Source organism: Falco peregrinus, chromosome 9 (genome assembly GCF_023634155.1).
Source record: "Falco peregrinus isolate bFalPer1 chromosome 9, bFalPer1.pri, whole genome shotgun sequence".
Classification (NCBI taxonomy): domain Eukaryota; kingdom Metazoa; phylum Chordata; class Aves; order Falconiformes; family Falconidae; genus Falco; species Falco peregrinus.
In genome coordinates, this window is record NC_073729.1 from 7,785,901 (window position 1) to 7,810,104 (window position 24,204).

Here is a 24,204-nt window from a genome sequence, read left to right on the forward strand (position 1 = left end):
TACAACTTTTCACAAAAATAGTAGCTTGAATCTTAAAAACGTGTCTGGACGTGCTTACTTCCAGTTCTTGTAAGGCTTGGAAAGGAGGGAAAATTATCAGTATGTAATGACTTTAAATCTTATGTGGATACCTTCACATTGATGATGTGTGTTTGATTGCATAAAGATGTTTCTAGAATACTCTCAATTTCTTTGTGAAATTTCAGTAAATGTAAATAAAAGAACTGTCTGCAAGTGTGTATCCTCTGATGGAGCACATCTTTATAGAGTATAAGAATGTCCTCTAACATGATTCCAAGCAAGTATTTGAAATTTAAAAAAAAAAAAAAATTCAGCTAATCACAGTCCTATATTTTCATAATTCTATTTAAAAAATAACAACAGTTAAGAACTGGACTCAGACTGTAACATCCTTTTCATTTCAAAGTAGTTAACTTCAGCTAAAAGATTAGTTTTCTTCTAGTGCAACAAATGCATGAGACTAAAGCATTTCTTAAAAAACCCTGCAAAATATTCTAACTGTAGAAAAATATCATTATAAGAAGCATTTAACATCGGAGCACCAAATTCTTGGCTTTGTTACCTTGACTCAACTATATTACACAAGGTAACATTTTGTTAGATTGCAGTGATAAGGTCTGTTGATATGTCTTGGCAGGAAAATAAAATATAAAATTACTTTTGCAAACCACTGAAACAAGTTCCCTCATTCTGTTTCTCTGCTCCTACAAACCACATGTTCATGGTTTTAAAATAAATAAGTCATAAATAACAATAGGACTAAAATGAAATAAAATTGTATATGTATTATCTTATTGTATATGTATTATCTTATTGTATTATCTATCATCATGATTATTTTTCAAAGATTTTTGGCTCACATTTATACAAAGCTCTCTTCCATATTTGTGCATAGCAGAAAGGAATCCACAAGTCTGGGCTTTACTAGCTGCTGAAAATCTGAATCTTCAAGTCCATCAGGACTCATGACTGCTAGTCTCCGTAAGGCTGCCTAGAAAAAGAAAACACCACAACTGTAATACTGTTAAAGTTTGATGAAATCTTCATTGCAGGAATCCATTATAACAATCTCTAAACAATAGCCAAGGCTCAAATCTGAACCATGCAGGTCTATGGACATTTCTATCTGGCTAATATCTCATTACTGTCTTCAGCTATCTCAAGAATCTACCCTCAAATGCAGCTATTAAATGACAGTTCATTTTGGGCACATTACTCTCAGACCTGAGTGATAGTGTAGTGTTAACTGATCTGTTGCACATCTCACACTGTCTCTTTGTACCTCAACTCTCCTCTCAGCTTTTGCCTTATTTATGAGAACTGTAAGCCATCTGATTCAGAAAATATCTGCTTTTTTTTTATGCAATGCCAACAGCAGATATCTTTTTAGATACTAGCGTTGTAGAAAGAAACCATACATTTCAAACCATTTGGGAACAAATAAAACTGCCAGTTGTTCTGATTATGAGGCTGCACAATAAAAATTGCATTGATGTTACTATTATCTTCATAAACTCTTCCCTTCTGAGTTGTTACTTGTTTTTCTCACTGGAGGAAAATAAACAACAATTACATACCTTCTAGCAACCTGACACAACAGATGCAACTGGAAAACAGGCTGGCTTTCCTCAACAACAAAAATTGTCTTCTATTAGTAAGGTCTGATAGTTGTGATCAGCTTATCTCTGCGCTGTCAATGCAGCACTGAGACAAGAGTTAACTGCCTGCTTCAAAATGTACAAAAAGTAAACAGTCAAGCTAAAACTACAAAACACTACAAGTCCTCAGACTTTAGTGATGATACCTATCAGAGCCTGGAGCAGCTTCAGTCTCAGTGACAATATTTTTGCCGCATATTTACTAGAAAGTGTCATCAGGCAGTTACCAAAATATCAGGAGAAGCAGGATTGCTGAGATGGGCAGGCAGGTAACATATCTAGCAATAGGCATGAATTCAAGGAATGTGCAGCAACAACTTCAATGAGACAGGGAAAATCACAGTCTGGGTTGCTGCCATCACTGTGGCCTCTGCTCTAGCCATACAAGATTAACAAGCATTCTTGGTACATATGAAGAATAACCACACCATTTCTTATGCTTACATTCATACTCTTTTCACCCTGAATGAGTCCTGCTTAAACGAACAAAACCTCCTCATGTGCTGGTACAAAGCTAGCTGTTAATCAAAGCTGCAGTAACCAAGTTTTACATTTAAAATAACATTAATATTAAAAAGCACTGTCAAACAATATTCTTCAGTCTTCATTCATCAAACCTATCTCCTAACCCTAGATTACCCACGTCCTCAGAACACTTTGCTCTCAGAACGCTAGGTGAAATTACTCAACTCCAACAGCTGGCTGGGGCTCACATTCAATGCAGCGCAGGGCCAGCAGCTGGGAACTTTCTCCTAAGCAGAGAAAGTGTTAACCTTCTGTTGGCAGCTTCTTGGCTGGACACTGTATTGTCTTGGAGGCTCAAATAGAAAAATATGTATTATAGTGAAAGCAAGAAAACACCTTTCTTCTCTTTGGCCACTTTACATAAATGTCTCCATACGTGTGTGTGTGTGTGTGCAGAAAAACGGCTGCTACTCCTGTGATTCAAGGCTCGTTTCAACAAACAGAGCATCAGAGAATGGAATTTAAGAATTACTGAAACCTTAAATTATGAAGCATTCCAGTGAAATTTTTTAGTGCTCAATAATGTGGAGATGAAGCCAATTTTCCTTATGTGCTTAAATCTTCAATCAGAGGATAAATAATTGACACTGTATATGATTACGCTTAAGGGGAAAAGCAGGAGACCCTGGCATGAATTTAAAACATTCCTGCAATACTTAGGCATTTTGAAATCTAAAGGGCTGTTTTTTCCTGTATTTTTCAGGATAAGCATGAAAGAAAGATTAAAATGTACCTACCAGACATGCTACTAAAACAGAATCACTGTTATTTCTTTCAGTTGGTGATCTGCAAAGCTTAATTAGGCGAGGAATACCTGAGTACACAAAACAATATCAGGAAAAATAACTTAGAGAAACAATTTTGAGATTAGGTGGGTTTTCATATGTTTCATATTTATCTTCCTTAGTAGATATGATCTCTAATGCAAAGATGACATGCAAATACTTAAGGGATTGTCTATGGAATTATGCAGTTCTGAGGCATCATAATTAATAGTTGTAAAGTATAAACAAACAAATGCATTGTTTTTACCCACTATTGCTGTTTCAAAGTGGAAATTGTAATCTCCATTTCTTCCCTACCAATCTTCCCACACACCCTTAAAAAACTCCAGCCAAAAGAACATGTTCCTTCCTGTTAGATTCATCACATCTGAACCTGCAGGGGTCCAGGTTTTCTGTCCACTGACAGATCCTGCACAAGGGTTTAAATAAAGGAATGGAGGAAGCAGCACTCTCAGTTGGCATCGTCTGCAACAGCTATGTGTTGAGTGGATGCTGCACCTCAGGTTCCTCTGGGAAATGAGCCAGAGGTTCATCTAGCACAATCTCCTCAGTTACTCTCTGGACAGACTGTATAGGGAACCTTTTCCATAAAGTGTACCAAGTGAGGCTAAAAATTAAAAAATGCTTCTCCATGACTGGCAGTCGCTCCCTCTTCTTCATCTGCCATTAAAGTAGTGATAAATCCTTACAGCTGAGTTTTACAGCTGCATCTGCCACTTCAGGATCTCGGCTGAGTCGTGCCAGCGTAACTGCAGATTTCTGTTGGACTCGCTCACAAGCAGCAACTTCTGCTGAATTTCCTGAAGATGATCTTTCAAAGAGCATTTCCATTAAAAGTTGGACACCTAAAAGGATGTAAGAACCATTGTTATCCTCTCTCTGAACAAAAAATTCAGTCCAAAAAAGTAAAGGGAAAAAGCCAGCTACAAAAATACAGACCAATCACTGCCCAAATAGGGCACAAAGAATGCATAAATGCAGACTGCAATTTGGTCATCAGCATTCAGGTATATGTGATCTTTGCATACCTTTGTCTTCACTAGGGTGCTACAGAATTTCTGGAAGTAGAACATGCACTAACCCTTCTCTCCTCCAACTTCTTGACTCCCCTACAAGTTGGTATTTTAGATTTCAGAAATTTATTTCTGTCAAACTAAATGCAATTCTTTATTTGCTTCTAAACTAACCTGAAGGTAAGCAGCTAAAAACCTGTAGTGATATATTTCATGCCTTTACATGAAGTTTTGCTTTGAATTAAAGGAAAGTAAAACTTTTTTTCTTTCAGTTTATGTATTTTTAAGCAAGCATTTAAAAGTTCCCATCTCAAACTCTTTAAAGGTATTTTAGAATAGGGAATCCTTTAATGAGGGAAATCAGGAAATTCTGCCTTTTAAAGTTTACTGTGTGAACTGACTTCACTTCAGAAGACTATGTAATCTGTGACAAAATGGTTTTATTAACTTATTGCCTGTAGGAGCTGATATTCTTATTGTAGCACCACAAAAACAGATGAGACTGTGCTGATTCCTATTTTCTATATTATTTTAAATGTAAGGACAATTATGTGCTATTAGACTCCATATGCTATTAGGCATTCAGATTATTTCAGGTAGCATCAGAGGATTTTAACTGTTAGAACGTTTGCATAAATAATTAAGAGAATTAGCATCAGAATCATGCTGCTAGGTCATAATCAATCGACATACAAAAAAGTCAAAGTTGAGAAGAAAATGCATCTAAACTTTCCAGGATTCAAAGACCCTTCTCAGTTTGTGAATCTGGCTTCTGACCAGCAGCTGATTACTACATTAGGCAGGCACATAAAAACTTTATACAGAAGGTGAGTGACAACCCTTCTCAAAAGCCTCGAGGCAAATGTGAACTTCCATTAGGGAGTGTATACACAAACTTTACTTCATCACACTGTGCTTGACAATCCACATGTAAATCTCCACCTACTGTAGTAATCTAGCATGAGTTAGAGTTGGCATAGCTGCTAGTATAAATTCATGAACTTCAGTCAAGTTTCTGCTGCAGCAGAAGTACATGAAATATGAACAAACACCTGTCCTGAAGAATAAAACTGGTTTTGGTGTGCGCAGTGAAACAGATAGCCAAACTACATAACCAATCTGTTAATGATGAGGAGTGCAAAAGTTTCCAGGGCATATCTGGATTGTGAGTGCTAACAGCAAATCAGAAAACAGCAGCATGAGTCAAACAGACAAATCACTGACAGGGTATTCCCTACCCAACCCTATAATTATAGACACCTAGGGTCCTGGGAAATGTCCTGGGAAATGTTTCTAGAAAAGACTCTGGGTAGGGAAGCCCCACATGCCTGCACTGAGAGTTCAAGGACCACCTCTGCAACCTCCAGGAGCACAGGGAGCTTGGACCAGGAGCATGGCAGAAACCACCATGTGGACCTGATCAACCTCCCTCTGGGACTGTCCCATCCCTCCCATGCAACAAGGAGATCCAGTAAGAAGCCACCATGCTAACCTGGCTTGCTACTACTAACCCCTCACTGAACTATCTTATGCATGGGACAGGAAAGTCTGGTAATTTGTAGAGTTGCATATATCTGATGAAACTGTTTCAGTATTCAGAACCATTCAACCTCCACATTATCATTTAGTCTCAAACTGAAACACCTATGCACTCTAGCAGGGACATCAAATACATACTACCTCTGTGCACACACAGATCACACCAAGCGAATTAGTTGTGCCTGATCCTTGCTAGTCATATTTGTGCACACAGAGCTCAAATTTTCCACTGAAATGCAAAAAACATCTACATCCAAACCTACATAGGAATTGGCCAATTCTATTTCAAGACCTGCTTCTACGTAGATGCTTTCTAAACCCCTTCTCCCACCTACAATCAGCCATGTCTGAGATTCAAATGGATCTAAACTGAAACCGTTCCTATCCAAACCTTAATTTAAAAAGTGTGGAAAGGATATTCCTAGGACAGTAGGACAGAAAAAGCATGATATGTGAAGTTTTGCTGTAATTTAATATCTAAAAAAAAAAAAAAAGCTGTCTTAATATATTTCTTGGCCATGAATTTGCTGGTATGTGTATTAATAAGGCAGTTACGCCTTCCTCTATCCTTATCCACAGAATTATTAACCTAACTTCTCAGACTTCTGTGGGCCTATAACACCTAAGGTTTTTTCAATGTAATGGATTTCTCAAAATATGACATTTAAAGAAGGGGGAAAACTGGCAACTTCTGTATAGTAATGAAAACGTAATGCTTCAAAATCTATCACACTTCTGAATGCCTGTGAAAAAATGACACAAAATGCAGGTATGCATGGCTCAGTATCAGATTATTTCTTTTAATGCGTAAGAATTGCTACCTTATACAATATGATTACTGGAATTACTATAATTACTGTTGTTGAAACACTTTGTACTACCTTGCTTTGTATCTATAAGTCACATACAGAGAGAAAATCAGCAGTATGGTTATACATGCAAAGTTTTCTAAAGCAGTGGTAATTTATTTCAGTTACATAGAACCATCCCAAGGACTCATTTTGCACCCTGTAGCAATATGCAACATCCAGCAGAGATAGGATGCAAAATGAGGTATTATTAATGAAGCCTTTCTCCTTTACCTTGTAAACCACTACTCTCCCATTTACCCACATTCTCCACAAATACAGAATACAATTTAGCTAAAATACATACCATTTCCTTGAATTATTTCTGAAGCACACTGGTCCAAGACAGACATGTTTGCCAATATTGTTACCACCTGTTATTAAAAAGAGAAGGAAATATGAAATATAGCCCTACAATTCAGTAATATTAAATAGCACTGTGGTTTATAAAATTAGTATGGCAGAAATATGGCAAACCCAATAAAATTAAAAAGCATTCCTGTAGTTGAACAGTCTATTCCCACCTTTGTGATTTCTCAGGGGTCTTTATCTTACAGCTGCTAACTGAAATCCAAACAAGAAGAAAAGTAAAATTCTTTTTCTCACACTCCTATATTTATACATAAAAGCCTGTCATAGAGATAATACAGCAGATTTGTTCAGTAGTCAAATTGGTAGGAAGAGAAAAACTTAACAAAAAAGAGCCAACCAAAAAAACCCTGGAGTCCTACAAAGAATTCAGCCAGGAGCTGCCCACCTTCAGGAACCAGTCCTGTAGTCACATTCTAGCTCTGGCAGAGCTCACAGTGAAAGCTAAGAACCAGTATACAGCATACGTTCAGTAGTGGTAAGTCATTGCTACCTTTCTGCGTCAGGGTTCAGCTGAAATGTCAAGAAAACCGCACAAAATATTTTGAGTTTTGAGCCTTGATTCAAGGAAGTATTTAAGGAATACTTTTCAGTTCTACTGAAGCCATAATTTGTGTGCATGTGAAAGCACTGTGCAAAAATGAGCTGGATTTAAAAATCTGTTTATACTTCCCCTGAGCTGAGGCCAAGATTAGGTTTTGTACCAATAGAAGCACATTTTGACATCCTAATTTACAGCATTTCTTATCCAAAATAGCACTAACTGTTTTAAAGATTAGGTGTAACTCAGCTTGCTTAAAGTGATGCAGCGAGCTGTTGACAAGAGACCTGATCATGTGGAGCTGTTGGCTTTCAATCACGTATTCCCCTCATTGATACCATATGCTTTCTCTCATACATCCTGCAAGATAACTCTTTTTTACTTTATCCTTCAAATAACTTGCCTTCTGCATGCAAACACATCTCAATAATAACAATATATGTAAGAGACCAAAAAAGAAATGTTATAGATCATTAGAATACAAAATAAAAGAAGTATTCTTTCTTAGGAGGTTTAAATTTATTCTAGTTGAGAAAAACTGATCATCCTCAAAAATAACGATCAATTTGAGAACTGGTTATAAGCTTTTTAATGGTACAGTGTCAGTTCACAAACAAGCAAACTTCTTAGATGTAAGTAGGCGTGAGATCAAATCACCATTCTGATCTCACTTTGCCATTTTAATAACAAGGATGACTCATTTTTGATGCTGTGACATAAAGGTCTTCCACTTTGGAAGGTAGTGTTACAGTGTCATCTCTCTGAATAAATATACTTACTTAGGATGCAAATGAGTTGCTGAAACTCTATAGAGTGACAGGTAGAAATATGGTAACTTAGTATATGTCTATGTATTTATTCCATATTAATTATTAACTGTGTTTCAGGCAGAGTGTATATGTTTTCTCATTCTAAATTATATCCTGTTAATGAAAATTGCTTCCTCTATGCAGAATCTGCACCCCATGTGGCTCTCTAAGCCAGATGAAGAATTCAATTAACCACAATTTGAATACATGCCAATTATTCCACTGCCTCAAGTTATTTTGTCTAATAAGTATTTTCATACATAAAAATATTTTGTGTGTATCTTCTGACATTAAAAATTATTTGAGGTTATATGCATACTTCCTTCGTGTTGATTATGTGGCCCCCTATATTTTGCAATGTATTTATGAACTAGCCTAGTGGGTTTATATGTAAGCTTCCCCAGAGGGGTTTATAAAAGACCCTTGTCATCAATAACCACCAAGTTCTACCTGTATTATATTTTAAAATCTTAGTAGGACTTGAAAGAGAGTTAAACTATAGATTAGCTCACACCATATAGATAGATTTTTCTTCCCCCAAAAAAGTCACATTTTCCTGTGATATAAACAATGTAATGTGAAATACCATAACGTAAACTTTTCCAGTGGCATCTCTCCCACTGTAGATATATATATATATTTATTTTTTTTTTGTCTAATGATATAATGATACATCAGCTTACACTGCAGTCTTTATCTTCTCTTTTCCTATCATCTGGGTCCAGATTTCATAAAGCCCTAGACAGTCTCTCAGAAACAACTGTGAAGTCCCGCTGAATCAGCAAACCATTTCAGATGTTATTGTGAGACATGGAGCACACAAACAGATATAGATAAAAGTGACTGCCTAAGCCTCATTTTCACCAGGAAAATAGACGAAAGTTACCAAAACTTCTTTCAGAATTGAAATCACAAAATCATAGAACGGTTTGAGTTGGAAGGGACCTGAAAGATCATCTCAGTTCCAACCCCTGCTGCCAGAGGCAGGGACATCTTCCACTAGACCAAGTTGCCCCCAGCCCTGTCCAGCCTGGCCTGGGACACTGCCAGGGATGGGGCACCCACAGCTGCTCTAGGCAGCCTGGGCCAGTGTCTCGCCACCCTCACAGTAAACGATATCTTTCTTATATCTACTCTAAGTCTGCCCTCTTTCAGTTTAAAGCCATTCCCCCTTGCCCTATTGCTGCACGCCCCTGTAAAAACTCTCTCTCCAGCTTTCTTGGAAGCCCCTTTAGGTGCTGGAAGGCTGCTGCAAGGTCTCCCCTGAGCCTTCTCTTCTCCAGGCTGAGCAACAACAATTCTCCAGCCTGTCTTCATATGAGAGGTGCTCCAGCCCTCTGGTCACCTTCACAGCCCTCCTCTGGACCTTGCACTTGGCCCTATTGAACTCCACGGGGTTTGCGCGGGCCCACCTCTCCAGCCTGTCAAGGTCCCTCTGGATGGCATCCCTTCCCTCCAGCGTGTCAGCTCCACCACTCAGCTTGGTGTCATTGGCAAACTTACTGAGGAAGCACTCAATTCCAGTGTCCATGTTACCAACAAAGATGGTCAACAGCACTTGTCCCAATACCAACCCCTGCTGAATGCCACTCATCACTGGTCTTCACTTGGACATGGAGCCATTGACCACAACACTTTGAGGGCAACCAATCAGCCACCAAGCTGTCCATGTGTCAGATCCATATCTCTCCAATTTAGAAATAAGGATGACATGCCAGACAGTGTCAAATGCTTTGCACAAGTTCAGGTAGATGACAGCAGTTGCTCTTCCCTCATCCACCAATGCTGCAACCCCATCACAGAAGGCCACCAGATTTGTCAGGCACAATTTGCCCTTAATGAAGCCATGTTGGCTGTCACTAATCACCGCCTTATTTTTCACATGCCTTAGCATAGTCACTAGGAGAATCTGCTCCATGGTCTTGCCAGACACCAAGGTGAGACTGTCCTGTAGTTCCCCAGGTCTTCATTATTTCCCTTTTTAAAAATGGGGTTTATATTTACCCTTTTCCAGTCAGTAGGCTTCAATGGACTGCCACAACTTCTTAAATATGATGGATAGTGGCTTAGCCACTTCATTCACCAGTTCCCCTAGGACCCACGGATGCATCTCATCAGGTCCCATGGACCTGTGCACCTTCAGGTTCCTTAGATGGTCTCAAACCTGATCTTCTTCTACAGTGGGCAGTTCTTCATTCTCCCAGTCCCTGCCTTTGTCTTCTGTGACCTGGGTGGTGTGGTTGGAGCACTTGCCAGTGAAGACCGAGGCAAAAAAGTAATTGAATACCTCAGCCTTCTCCATATCCTGGGTAACCAGGTCTCCTGTTTCCTTCCAGAGAAGGTCTATGTTTTCCCTAGTCTTCCTTTTATCACCAACATACCTCTATAGAAGCTTTTCTTGTTGCCCTTGATTTCCCTGACCAGATTTAACTCTATCAGGGCTTCAGCTTTCCTAACCTGATCCCTGGCTGCTTGCACAATTTTTCTGTATGCCTTGCAGGCTACCTGCACTTGATTCCACTCTCTGTAGGCTTCCTTTTTGTATTTGAGTTTTTCCAGGAGCTGTGTTCATCCATGCAGGCCTCCTAGCATTTTTGCCTGACTTCCTTTTTGTTGGGATGCACTGCTCCTGAGCTTGGAGGAGATGATCCTTGAATATTAACTGGTTTTCCTAGGTGCCTCTTCCCTCCAGGGCTTTATCCCATGGTGCTCTATCCAGCAGATCCCTGAAGAGGTCAAAGTTTGCTCTCCTGGAGTCCAGGGTAGTGAGCTTGCTGTGTACCCACCTCACTACCCTAACAGTCTTGAACTCCACCATTTCACGGTTGCTGCAGCCAAGGCTGCCCTTGAGCCTCACATTCCCCACCAGCCCCTCCTGGCTGGTGAGAGCAAGGCCCTGTATAACACCTCTCCTTGTTGGCTCCTCTATGACTTGGAGAAGGAAGCTATCCCCAGCGCACTCCAGGAACCTCCTGGATTGCCTACGCCCTGCAACAATATGTTGTCCCTCCAACAGATATTGGGGTGGCTGAAGTACTCCATGAGAACCAGGGCTTGTGAACGTGAGGCTGCTCCTATATGTCTATAGAGGGCCTTATCCACTCAGTCTTCCTGGTCGGGCATCCTACAGCAGTCCCCACACCACTATAATGTCACCTGCTCCTGCCCTGCCTTTGATCCTGACCCATAAGCTCTTGGTCTGCTCCTCATCCATCCCCAGGAGGAGCCCCATGCACTTCAGCTGGTCATTGATGTAGAGGGTGACACCCTCTCAAATGCTTTAGTTAACAAAGAGATTAAACCTAAAGAGCACACAAAACACAGAAGGCTTCTTTGAGAACTTTGCCTTAGTGGAAAATTTAAATTGATCTGCAAGTGTTTCTCATTATCGTGAAACCAGCTACTCAGGAAGAAAGATGCAATAGGATTTGGAAAATGAAAGCACACGTTTTAGCCTGTTAAAAGTGGCAATATCTTCCACATCGGAAGGTCACTTACCTCACTTGGAGGAGGAGTAGGTGTCTACAGAGATGGAAGATGTGATGATAATATACCTTTATTGGTAATGAAGGCACACTGTTCAGTAAGCTTTTATTGACAGTCCCAACATAAATAGAAAGACACACACTCAAAATGAGAATTAGCAAGTAATTTAATTGAGTGGTAAAGTAGATCAATATAGAATCGCTAATTCTCTTACTTAATTACTCCTTTAAGGCTGATTCATCGCTAAGTAAAATTATTTTTTCTATATATTATAAGAGTATTTTGTAATTCATTCAAATAAATGACATGAAGATAAATCAGAGTCCGTCTGCAAAGTTCCAGATACCGTCTTCAGAAACAAAGGGGCATCTGACAACTAATCAGAAGCAAGATGGAGTCTTTGTTTCCGAATGTAAATTAAAAACATCTGAGCTTTATGATTCAAGATCAATCCACAGGGAGACAGCAAAAGAGTACATACAGAGGGGGTCAAGAACAGGCATTACATCAAGTCTAGGTAGAAAAATCTTTCAGGATACTATTTAGTGGGAGAAAAAAGCTTTGCTAAGAAATCTCTAGAAATTTTCTCTGAGACATTGTATTGCTTAAGATAGAAAACTTAATTCTCATTGCTTCTGATAGCCATTTTTGTGGTTGGCAATTCAGTTTTCTTCCTGAAAACAAAGAAATAAATAAACCTAGATAAGCAGATCAATAGGTCTTTCTGTCACCTGATTGGAAGAGGCAAACATCCCCATAAAATAGTAATAGTGGTTAAAGACAGGACCTGCTTGCCAAGTCTAGGTCTACTCTGAGATTCCATCAGGGAACTATAACCTTGGAATTCTGAGGCAGAGCAACAGAGACTAGAACTAAAGGAATCTTACCCTTTGGAATGAAGGATGTCTTTACTACATTTTTATTTACTTTACTTCACAGTGCTGACTAATCTAACTAGGGAATACACAGAACAACCAGATTCTCACTTTTTTGGTTTGGTTTTTTTTGTTGTTGTTGTTGTGAAGCAGCTCACAGGAAATGCATCGTGCACAGGTTACATGGTGAATCGGCATGTCCTGTAAACTATGTCATATGACTCTAAAATGGTGATGGAGCTAGACCTGTCTCTTCCCTCACATCTAAGGCCACAGTTTTCTGCCTTTCAGATGAAAATCCAGTGGAAAAAAATATAATCATCCCTCAAGACTTCCTTTATGGTATTAGAAAGCTTCTTTGATTTTGAAACTGACTCAACCAACTAAAGCCACCTAAGACATCTGGTCTCTCTAGAGCTGAGCACAACTTCGCCTAAGACAATGCACAGTTGTAGGAAACAGCTTTGTTTGCCTAGCTAGTCTAACTGGAATCAGGGTTTGAGTATGTGGGAAACAATTTTTACATTTAAGAGGAGGCAGAAATTGCAAAGAACCAGCTCGTCTGCCACTAAGTCAAGCAGAGTGGTCAGCAAGTAATTTCTGGTGCCTTCCTAGAAGGTAATAGTTTTCTAGTTGCAGAGGAAAAAGAAACAAGAAACTGTGATCCCTAGGAACACTATTTATGAGCTCACGTGCTCAGAACCACGACTGAAATCACAACTTTCACCTAGGCAGGGATACTGTTTGGAAAAAAAAGATCAGTGGCAAACCTCAGAGGCTGTTTAAAATCTGCTATCTCATTTTCTGAAGGACTGAAGGCAAAAAGACAACAAATGCAGCAAAATGCATACATAACAGTCTCTGACTTACACCTTTATGATTGATACAACCTGCGGCAAAGTCTCTTGTTTATAGTTTCTGCAGTAAACAGCCTGGCACCAGCCTGATTGTCCTGTGAACGTGGCAGGCAAGGGCAGGAAATAAAAACTGCAATGAATTGTGCTGACATAGCATGTTTCCTCTAAAGAGACTTTACACCAAGTAAGTGAAATGTCTGCCCAACTTTACAGATGATGAAACAAAAATGCAGAGAAGTTAAACCACTTCTTCAAATTCAAAGCAGGAGCAATGTTAGGAATTGATCCCAGGAACGAAAACCTCACCACACTAAGCTAGCAAAAAATAGCAAAGTTCTTCAACTGAGCTGATATTTTACTCTTCCAATTGAACCTCTTGATTTTCAAGTTGGATCACATTGTTTTATCCTGCATCAAATCTAAACGTGAAAGGCAGAATTGTAGCTAAGCAGGCATTTTGTATCAAAAAAAAATTAGTGTTTAAGAGGAAGAGTCTGTGTTGGACCCCTGAGATTTAACAATCCATAACATTGACCAAATATGCCAGTCAATACTGTTACTTATATTTTTATATTGTTCAAATGTATACACAAAGACAGAGATAACCAGTTAAAAAGAAAGAAAGGACATCAGGGAAGCGATTACAGTCTTAGCAGAAAACTAATTGGGATATCAATGATATAATAGCATGGTTAAAATTCAGATAGTCATGTGACTTTTGGTCTAATTTTAATTTTTTCATCTGTTACTGGCAGTCTTGTTTCTTGTTTTATTACTTAAGGTTTTTCAAATAATTATATAATATATCATCTCTTTTTTTAGCTATATTGGTTGAAAACATGCTTTCTCAGTGTGATCTAGTCAATACTGGAAAGGATCACACAATATTAGTGTACAGTTTACCAACCACAGTTCAAAACAGAACACTGAGAGGGAAGGCAATTCTAACCACACGTCTAGTCATCATTATACTAACATCAGAGCTGGATATTAATGGAGACCTGTGCAAGAAAACTGTGCAGATACCATTTAATGACCTAGTTCTCCTTATGTAAAGGCTTTGTGTTGCATTTTTACCAACAGTGGGTAAATGCACAAAAGTGAGAACTACAGAAGGGATGTGTGAGCAAGCAGTTGAACCACCTGGGGCTGTTAAATATCACTTACAGCTGATCTTGAAAATAATTTTCAAGAATTAAGACAGGAAACTTAGGCCTACTGAAGGCAGACCACGAAGCTTTGCTCGTAACCCTGTCACTGGCTGATTATGTAACATGTCTTATGTGACTGAGTCCCAGGGTACCACATGCATTTCTTCTCTGGGAAAGACCAGCTGATAGCTCAGCAGTGGAAGGGGATTCCTCTTCTGATCCAACTGGGAGAGGGAGCTCCCCCTTCCATACTTCTTTCGCTCCAAGAAGAGAGCTTTAAAAAGCAACAATAAGGGCTCCTCCACAACTGCTTTCCCCCTGGCCAGCATGATATTGTCTAATACTTCTTGTCAGATGTAAGGAAGACAGGCACCTAACATGGGCTGCAGTGCTCAAACTGCTTCAGGCTCCCTGTTCGTGTTAGTCCACATGGGCTTCCATACATATGGGACAGCAATTTAACAAAATGCAGTCAGGAATCCCACAGTCGTCCTGACAAGTTGTTGGAGTTGCCAGCAACAGTTGGCAAGGAGTATTAAATTTCCCAGTATTCAAGAAACTCAGATTAAGAAGTAGTACTGCAGGTCCCTTTCATCCAGGCAGGGATTTTCAAAAGAAGTCTAAAAGACCTGTTAATATTCTTCTCGTTAAAAGCATTTCTAAGTCTTTCACTGGGTGTTGGGCAACATTTAAAAATGAAACATTATGTTAAAGGAACATCTGTCTCTGCTCTCCTTTTGATCCTAGAGTCTCCCAGGTAAGAAAAAAAAGGAGGGAAAGGCAAAAAAGGAAAACGCAAATGCCCTGAAAAAAAATGGAAGAGCAGAGAAAAGAGTATGGAACCTAGAAGAAGAATAGTATTAAGGATTTCAGATCTTAAATGAGACAGAAGGTCTCAGCTTCAGAGCCTGTAGCATCTCCCTAACACCAAGAAAACAGGAATTTAGCAGAAAAGAAGCAGCTACCATTTCCATTTTCTCCTTCCAACTTAAAAGCCCTCCTGCACCTCAAACTTTTTTGAAGCATAATTCACTGATTTTAGACCTAGAAATAACCACTTTAAAATTGATGTGTTCAATGCACATTAATTCTTTGTCTGCCTGAATAACAGAAGATCAGAAGCTGTTAGACTATACCTCCACAACTTCACAGGTAAGGTGAGAATACTAGCAACACTGAAGAGACAAGTGGGAATGCAGAGAGAAAAAAATTATTATACATAAACATACTGTGCAAACATACTGTGCACAGGCATGCATATTTCATATTTTTCTATGTAGAGTCTAAGATGATGGTTAAAGTCAAGAAGGCCCTGAATGATAAGAGTTCTGGCTAAATCCTTTTTCTGACAGTGCTTAAACTCCATTAAGATATCTGACTGTATACATCACACTGCTGAACTTAGGCATGAACCCTTCTGAAAGGATATTTTCATACCACTTTGAAGTAAAAAATCTGCTACCCAGAAAATAAGTATCGGCAGAAAGAAAAAAAACACAGCACATCAATATCCATCTTGATCCAAAACTAGAGGCTAAAGTATCTGGAAATAATCGCTTTATCTGACAACTGTTATACAAAGTATCGTGCTATAAAACTAAGCAATCTCAACGTAATGTGGATGGTTACAGAAGCAATACATGCTTCAATAAAATGGACAATGATCATCTTGTTTATCATTAAATCCAGCACCCAGTTGCAGATATCTTACCTGACCTAATCTAACATTGCCTGGGAAATGAAAAAGAAAGGAGGTTGCTTTTCAGATAGTGAAGACAGGAAGTTTTATTATTTGCACACAAAAGCTTTTCAGAAGTCAAAAGACAGAATACTTTTAGACATGCTCGAGCAGGAAAATACTTTCTGTGGGCAACACAATGCATCTGACACCAACTCCTGGGCAGAACTTTATTTATTTATACCATCATGGAGGGTGATAACTAATCAGTGCTAGCTGTCCTTAGAAAGGCTGTATAGAAGGACATACTGTGACTTCAAGATGAGATAAAATGGCACAAATGAAAACAAAACTCAATGCTCCTTTCTTGCATTTCAGCCACCATTCTTCCATTTTTGGCTTACAGTGAGCATGCTTCAATCTATTTTAGCAAATTACAATTTTCTTAAATCAGCCATAATGCTAAAATAGTAATGTATTTAGAATGACTGGGTAGCTTTCTATAGGATAATTGTGTTAAAGCTCTGTATAAAAAACAGGACATTTAAGTTTGAGGGGCTCTTTTATAACTTTTTATGATAGTTAGACCATATTTTGTTGTATTTGCTATGAATCATATTCTTACTTTGTTTAATTGTTTCAACATTTAGTATAGCTTAATTTAATTCATCCATTTTACTGGCCAGGATGACTTGATTATTCAGAATGGACATTAGTCCATAAAAACATATTTCACAGTAGTTGCATATTCCAAAATAAAACCTTGAATCAAAAAGTTTCCAAACCTACTCAACTTTAATCTACATGTCTTTAGGCAAATGTTTACTGCCTGGGACATAATAATATATATAATGGGAAAAGTTAGTAACTACATTATGTACCTAAAAGGAATTAAGCCAAAATGGCAATTTAGAATACCTTTATAAAATATAGTATTGTAGTGTTGCTTTCCTCTCTAGATGAGTGTTTTCCTCATTGCAACAACTAGGCACAGAGCAATTAAAAAGCAAAATATTCCATAAAACTGTCATAATAGGCAGAAACCCTCACCCCACCCCAATATAACACAGAAAGAACTACACTTTTGAAAGGTAAGCGATCCACTCAAACACATACTTGTTCAGGAATTTAAAGGAAGGCTTCTCTTAAGGCTGGTGCATTACCAAAACTGCTTGACAAGCAACAATGACAGTTCTTAAAGACAAGATGAGCAGTACTCAGATTCCACATGAACATCAGGTGCACAGTAACAGAAGAACATAAGGTAGGATTTTATAATCATCTTTGCTGAAGAAATAACAAGGAAACTTACTCAGCTCATACACTTACCACAGCAAACTACAGAAAACATCACACCTTCCTAATCTAGTTTATCATTCCAAGAAGGAATGTAAGTGGTTATTGGGGATGAAATCTCCTGAATTCTTGGAAGGAACCATTCAGTTCTCTGTTCCTCTAGCTAATCAGATGTCCTGCAAGCTGCAAAAGGCCTGGAACTAGTCTGTTATGTAACTAAGTAATACGTGCTGCTTTAAATTTTTGCCTTCCTCACACAAAGAAGGGGCTTGCTATGCTACCCACAGTGTGAACTACAAACTCACAGCTGACAGCAGAATTAAGATCAGGGCATAAATAAGTAAGGAAATCAAAACTATGAGAGTGCATAGGAAAAATGAAAAAAAAGAACATGAAGAATTGTTCATATGCAATAATAGTATACAGCTGTGTCAAACACCACAGCTAATGTCCTTGACTTTGCCCAGAGAGCAATATAGTAATCATGGCTTAACTCCATCTTTTCATAAACAATTCTGAGCTGTTAAAACTACTGAGTGCTATTCATATAATTTAAAGCAACCCTAGTAACCTCTCCAGAACACCAATAAGCAGTTTCTAAGGTCACTTGTGCCTTGATTTCCATGGCATGGCTTCTGTTGAACGGTACACAGAGTTTTGTGTGGCAGTGCAGATCCCAAGTCTATCATAAATCATGTTTTGGCTACTTCAGAGGTGGGAAGGGGATGGATGGGCTTGTGAGGCCTGAATTATGGACTTTTAGTTATATTCACAAGGTCTCATAAGCAGAAGTAGGCTAACCAAGCTGACTAGCAACCTCCATCCCCTAGTAATAATTACTGAAACCCTCAAGCCTCATACTTGTTACTCTGTCAAGGCAAAATTAATCACTGAGGTGCAAAATACGCAGTGCCTCTGCAGTACCCTATTGCATGACAGTACCTGAAAGGAAAAAAAGAATTTCCTCTGACTTCATCCGTGCATTAGCACAGACCTTTTAATTTTCTGTGTCTCTTTACTAAAAAAATGGTGAAAAAGAAAAGGAAATGCAAAAGTACATCAGCAGTATTTGCCAGTAAAACTTGCAAACCATCTACCATGCAGTTAGGACTTGATCCAAAGCCCACCGACGTCAATGGGCTGAGAATCAGATCCTTATTCAGCTTTTGGAGCTAATTCATCTTTGAACTGACAATTGTATATTTAGGTTGCAGTGCCCATATATATCTTATTTGCCTCAAAGCTCTGTCCAGTCAAGTTCTGAATACCTCCAAAGATGGAGATCCCACAGCCTCTCTGTGCCTCTGTGTCATTGTTTGGCCATCTTCATGATGAAAAAATTTCCAGTATCTTAGAAATATAGAATTTTGCCTTCCCCCCCCACACACACATTAAAAGCTGTCATATTTCATAACGCTTATAATAAAAAAGGAACAGAAGCAGATAAAGAGCGAGCCATATATTGAAAAAAAAACAAAAACAGAAGACATGAAAGCAACTTAGTTTTGACTATGTCAAAACAGACATAGAGCTGAAACGTTGATTTTTACACAAATGTGCTCAGGCAGCATCATGCTGAGAAACTGCTCACCTGATCTCGGGAATATGGAGTATCCACTATGTGTTTGTCTGAACATGCTGCTAGAAGAATCTTCATTGCATTTAACTGGAGCAATATTTCACAAGCCATGGTATCAAAGAAAGTAATATTAGCAAGAGCTGCTGAAGCCAGCAGGAAAACTTCACCAGATGAGGCTTCTTGGCACAGTTCTAGGAATGCAGAATCTAAGTTGAATAAAAGTCATTCCCTCATTGCAAAAAAACATGGTTAGACGTTTCAAAGCAATATTTAAGCATCTGCAACTTCCATTAGTAAGTTTAGAACCTAAGATTAAGTTCACAATCATGAAGATAAAAAAACAAAATCATGTTAATTTTGTCAATTATAGAATATCATAGAATCATTTAGATTGGAAAAGATATAAGATCATTGAGTCCAACTGTTAACCCAGGACTGCCAAGTCCACCATGAAACCGTGTCCCTAAACACCACATCTACACGTTTTAAACACCTCCAGGGATGGTGACTCAACCACCTCTCTGGGCAGCCTGTTCCAATGCTTGACCGCCTTTCCAGCACACAAGTTTTTCCTAATATCCAATCTAAACCTCCCCTGGCACAACTTGAGGACATTCCCGCTGGTCCTGCTATTTGCTCTCTGGGAGAAAAGACCTGCCCGCCCTCCTTTCAGGTAGTTGTGGAGAGCAATTAGATCCCCCTGAGTCTCTTCCTCTCCAGATTAAACAACCCCAGCTCCCTCAGCTGTTCCTCATAAGACTTGTGCTCCAGACCCTTCACCAGCTTCATCACCCTTCTCTGGACATGCTCCAGCACCTCTATGTCCCTCTTGAAGTGAGAGGCCCAAAACTGAACACAGGATTTGAGGTGTGGCCCCACCCCTGCTGAGTACAAGGGGACGATCACTTTGCTTGTCCTGCTGGCCACACTGTTTCTGATACAAGCCAGGGTGCTGTTGGCCTTCTTGGCCACCTGGGTATATGTCACATTGTTAGGGTGCTTTATAAGTGATATGAATGTTAAGCACCTTCATTTGAACCACAACAGAAGGGAAAGATGGCAAATACCAACCTAGACACCAAGTGTTTCTAACATTCATCTAATTAATGAAATGGTCTACCTAGTATCCCATTCTACAGGGAATATTGCACTGAATGTTGTTCAACATAAAGCTTGATATCTAAATAAAATTAAATACAGGAGGCAGAAGGCCAACAGTAACTGACCCATAAAAGAATAATTCTGCTATATATCCTATTCTTTAGAACAAGATATGTATACAAGTTGCCTATCTCTAAATCTATTTCTCTGTACTCAAAGATCATCCTGCATATTTTCCAGCTTCAATAAGTGCTGAAGACACAGCTACCTTTTAATTCCTTGCACACATGTATTTTAACTAAGATCTGAATCACCTGGTAATTGGATTTCAGAATGATTTAAAAATTAAACATATTACAGTAATTCAATTACTGAGTTATAAATATTACAAGGAAACTGGTGTATGATTACTGAAATGGCTTTTCCATAGTTATACATGTTCTATTTTTAATGCTCACATTTCTTGGGCAGAGTATATACTAGTAAAATTCCTGTCCAACCTAAACAGTGACAACTGAGGAAATATTCCACCCGCTAATATCTGCTGGATAGGCTGTTCAGATTGTACCTTGATTGTGGTACAGTGTAATAACCCGAAAATCATCTTAAATAAGTCAGGTCAGATGCCTCTAGCAGTCTAGCTACAGCGGAACCAAGCTCAGCACAGGTTAATTCCACCCACTGGATTCAGGGCAGGTTCAGGGTAGAACCTTCACCATCTCTTGCAAAACAGTCTGGTCATCAGGAATAAATTGTATCCTTGATTTCTGCAGCACTAGTTCTGTTTGGGCATATCAAAAAATGCTTAAATATTTTTCATATAACTTCCAGCCACTGCATAATCCTCAAGCACTAGCACTACTGTACTCTGTTCTGGTTTTTGTTTTGTTAACAGAACAAATAAAAAAAAACCCCAAACCACAAAACAAACAAACAAACAAACAAACAAACAAACACACACAAATCACCCAAAAAAAACCCCAGAAACGTGCATGGAAATTGAAGTACTCTAGTTTAACTGTAAACATTGGGCTCAGTAGAGAAACATCTAGATGTATTGATCTGTTATACCTAAGAAATCAAACTAAATGACCCAAACTGTACTTTCTGACATGAAGCTTTGGGAAACTGAATTTCCAGATCAGAGAGAGGAAGAGCATGATTGACTGAAAGCTTCTGGTATTTGAGAAGGATAGAGCATGGTGCCAGAAATAAGATATTCCTCTCTTTACAAAGTAATAAGAAATCTTATTTTTCTGAAATGTCCACACTGACCTAGGTTAAGGAAAAGCTTGCTGTTACCTTTTCCTCATTTCACCCTGGATCAGAGGCCTAGGCAGGAAAGACAGATCTTTTATTTTCTTGTAACAATGCCCATAGATCATACTATACTGTACTTTTCCTCTGAAGTATCATACAAATGTAGATGCAGTGGTGAGTTTGAGTTCTAGCAAGTTTAGAAAATAAAACAGGCATAAAGGTTAGCAACTATTAAAAACTGCTCTTTTACAAACATCGGACAAGTGCTGAGTCTTTCCTGTGGTTCTTATGGGAAAATTTCACACAGATACTATTTTGACAAATGTACATAAATTCTATTCAAATATGGACTGGAGTAAAAAATATTATGTAATTGCAGAATGCTCTGATTCAGAATTAAAAATGACTGAGTTTTTTATCTGTTAAGGAAAGAATGGCAAACATTATTTAGGGAATATTTCTAATGAGAGTCCTCCCCCAACCTGTTACTTTAACTGGAAAGACTAAGAAGTCCCATAAAGAACTTACTGACAAGTGCTGTTACAATTTCTTCCATATTTTCCAGAAAGCTGCTAAGATGCTGAGTGAACGTGAGATGTGGAGACGTGATCTGTGCAATTACTGCTGCTGCTTCTGCATGAGTAGCTTCAGAATGGCTGTTATCAGTAAGAATGTCAGCCAGGCACAGTATCCCATCAACCTATGGAAAAACAACAGGTATAGGTTGGAAATACTCCAGGAAATACTTTTGCAGTCAAAGATGGGTTTGCATTTACAGTTCTCTTTTCTTGGCTGTGGCTAAACTATTGGTTTTATTTTCAAAAATTACTTAAACTGGTGGCATTTATGACATAAGAAGTTCCAGTTTAGCAGATACAAATTAGTTCAGCACAGAAGCTTGCCGACCAGCAAAAAGTCTCTCATTTCCTTCTCCCTTAATGTTTCTGCTGAATTTATTTTTGTCAAACAAACAAGTCTTTTCTGACAGACACTCAAGTTAAATATTAGTCCAAAAATAAGCTCTGATAAGCAAATGCTAACTGCTACTATGCCAGTCTCATAAGCTCCTGTCTGAGTGTGTCCCACTGGGAGACTTGAGCCTGAGTATGCAGTCAGTTCTTCACAGACCTTTTTTTGCTACTTTTTTCTGAACTTGTCACAAAGCCAATTCAGGATCAAAAAATAAGGATCTCCTTAATAAGGAGAGACCCTGGCCAAACTGCACCTGATGAGTTTGCACAGCTCTCATATTAAAGCTAGGTTAATATATCACTTCCTTACTTGGAAGAAAAACAGAAAAATTAGTAAAACGTACATAGCTTTATGCTTTTAGAGCGTTTGAAGTGTTCTAAAATCATTCCTTACACAGTTTAGGCAGATACTTCATGTGTATGCACACCTTGCCCTGGATTACAGGAGACCCACTGACACAATGTAAGACTGCAACAGAGCGTAGCCACTGGGTTAGCTTAAACTGCCAAAATGATCATCTGTAAACAACCAAACCCAGCAAAGGAAGATTCTCTGTAGACAAGGACATAACCTGTGAACTTTCAAATTAACAAGACTATGTTTCTCCCCCTGTTTAACCTACCCTGAATAACTCATCACATGTTGATGTGCTTAGAGGGCACCAAGCATGAAGATTTATGTAATCAATTATGGACATGTTTGTGTCAAATTCACATAAATTCACTAATTAAAATCTTTACATGAATAAAACTAATGTAACTACAGGGACAGATTAGAAATGACCAGAGCTTTTAGAAACTTCATTGAATAACTGTTTTAAAAACTGGCCTTTATTTATTTATTTGAAGTTCCAAAACAGTGTGGGGTCAATTGCCTTGTATGTTTGGACATTATATAGATCCAAAGAAGCGTTATGGAGGCTTAGAACTGAAATACACTTTAACAGTCAAACAAAAAACAACCCACATTTCTGTTGTGCACTCACCAAGACTCTTTCTTAGGTCTGTTGTTCAGACCACATTCTCTCTCTATTCAAAGCTTCCTCAGAACATGCATATTAAGGACTATCCATTATCTCCAGAAAGGGTATTTAGCAGATCTCATAGTCACGTTTTTGTTATTTATTAATACAGAATGTTGAGTTATCTTAACTACTTATCCTGCAATGGGCATGAATTAGATTATTTTATAAGCACTGACAGTTACTGTATTTTACAAGAAAAGCTCTCAGATTGATGGGAGCAAAAATTACCCTCTGGAAGATCATTCATTGGGATGCACTTTTTAATAGGCAATAGACTATATCATTGGAACTCTAATAACATAGATAAATACAAAAGAAATTATATCTCTATTTTTCCTCATATTATAAATGGGATTTAGTATAGAAGCTCAAGTACTGGCAAGAAGAGGAAGAATAAATTTTCAACATTAAACTTTTTCTTGACAAGCTTTCAACATTAATCTACCTATAGCAAAATATTTCCTCCTAGTTATGGCAGAATTCTACAGCTTGAAACAGCAGATTCACATAATTCACTTGGCTTCAAGGTATATTAATAGATCTCAGTGTCAAGAATTAATATATATCCTCACAAGATGATTTAGTAGCCAAAGTGTGTTAGACACTATATGCAAAAACCCCCAACTTTGTCACCTTGAAACCTCCCCAGATCACACCTTGTCTGGGGTCCGAAGGATGCTAATAACAACAGTCAGTATAAAAAGTTAAATATATTCCAATGCATTCAAAAAATACTTCACCAGAAACTTCTTGTAAGACCTTGTAACAGGATACAGCACTCTTCAGCTCTAAATTTACAGGTTAAAATTCACTTGGC

At 38.4% G+C, this 24,204-nt stretch overlaps 1 protein-coding gene across 7 annotated transcripts in view; it reads right to left on the bottom strand.

Moving 5' to 3' along the window:
- Nucleotides 1–319: 319 nt before the first annotated feature.
- INSC (INSC spindle orientation adaptor protein) overlaps nucleotides 320–24,204 on the bottom strand; it is a 140,938-nt gene continuing 117,053 nt past the window's right edge. For all 7 annotated transcript variants that reach the window (XM_055814526.1, XM_055814528.1, XM_005236279.4 and 4 more), the window contains 6 exons: nucleotides 21,920–22,091; nucleotides 19,043–19,221; nucleotides 6,697–6,763; nucleotides 3,679–3,834; nucleotides 2,942–3,018; nucleotides 320–1,012 (listed from right to left, as the gene is read on the bottom strand). In XM_055814526.1, the coding sequence (XP_055670501.1) occupies nucleotides 884–1,012; nucleotides 2,942–3,018; nucleotides 3,679–3,834; nucleotides 6,697–6,763; nucleotides 19,043–19,221; nucleotides 21,920–22,091 (780 nt within the window). In that variant the 3' untranslated portion in view covers nucleotides 320–883. The remainder of the gene's footprint in view (nucleotides 1,013–2,941; nucleotides 3,019–3,678; nucleotides 3,835–6,696; nucleotides 6,764–19,042; nucleotides 19,222–21,919; nucleotides 22,092–24,204) is intronic.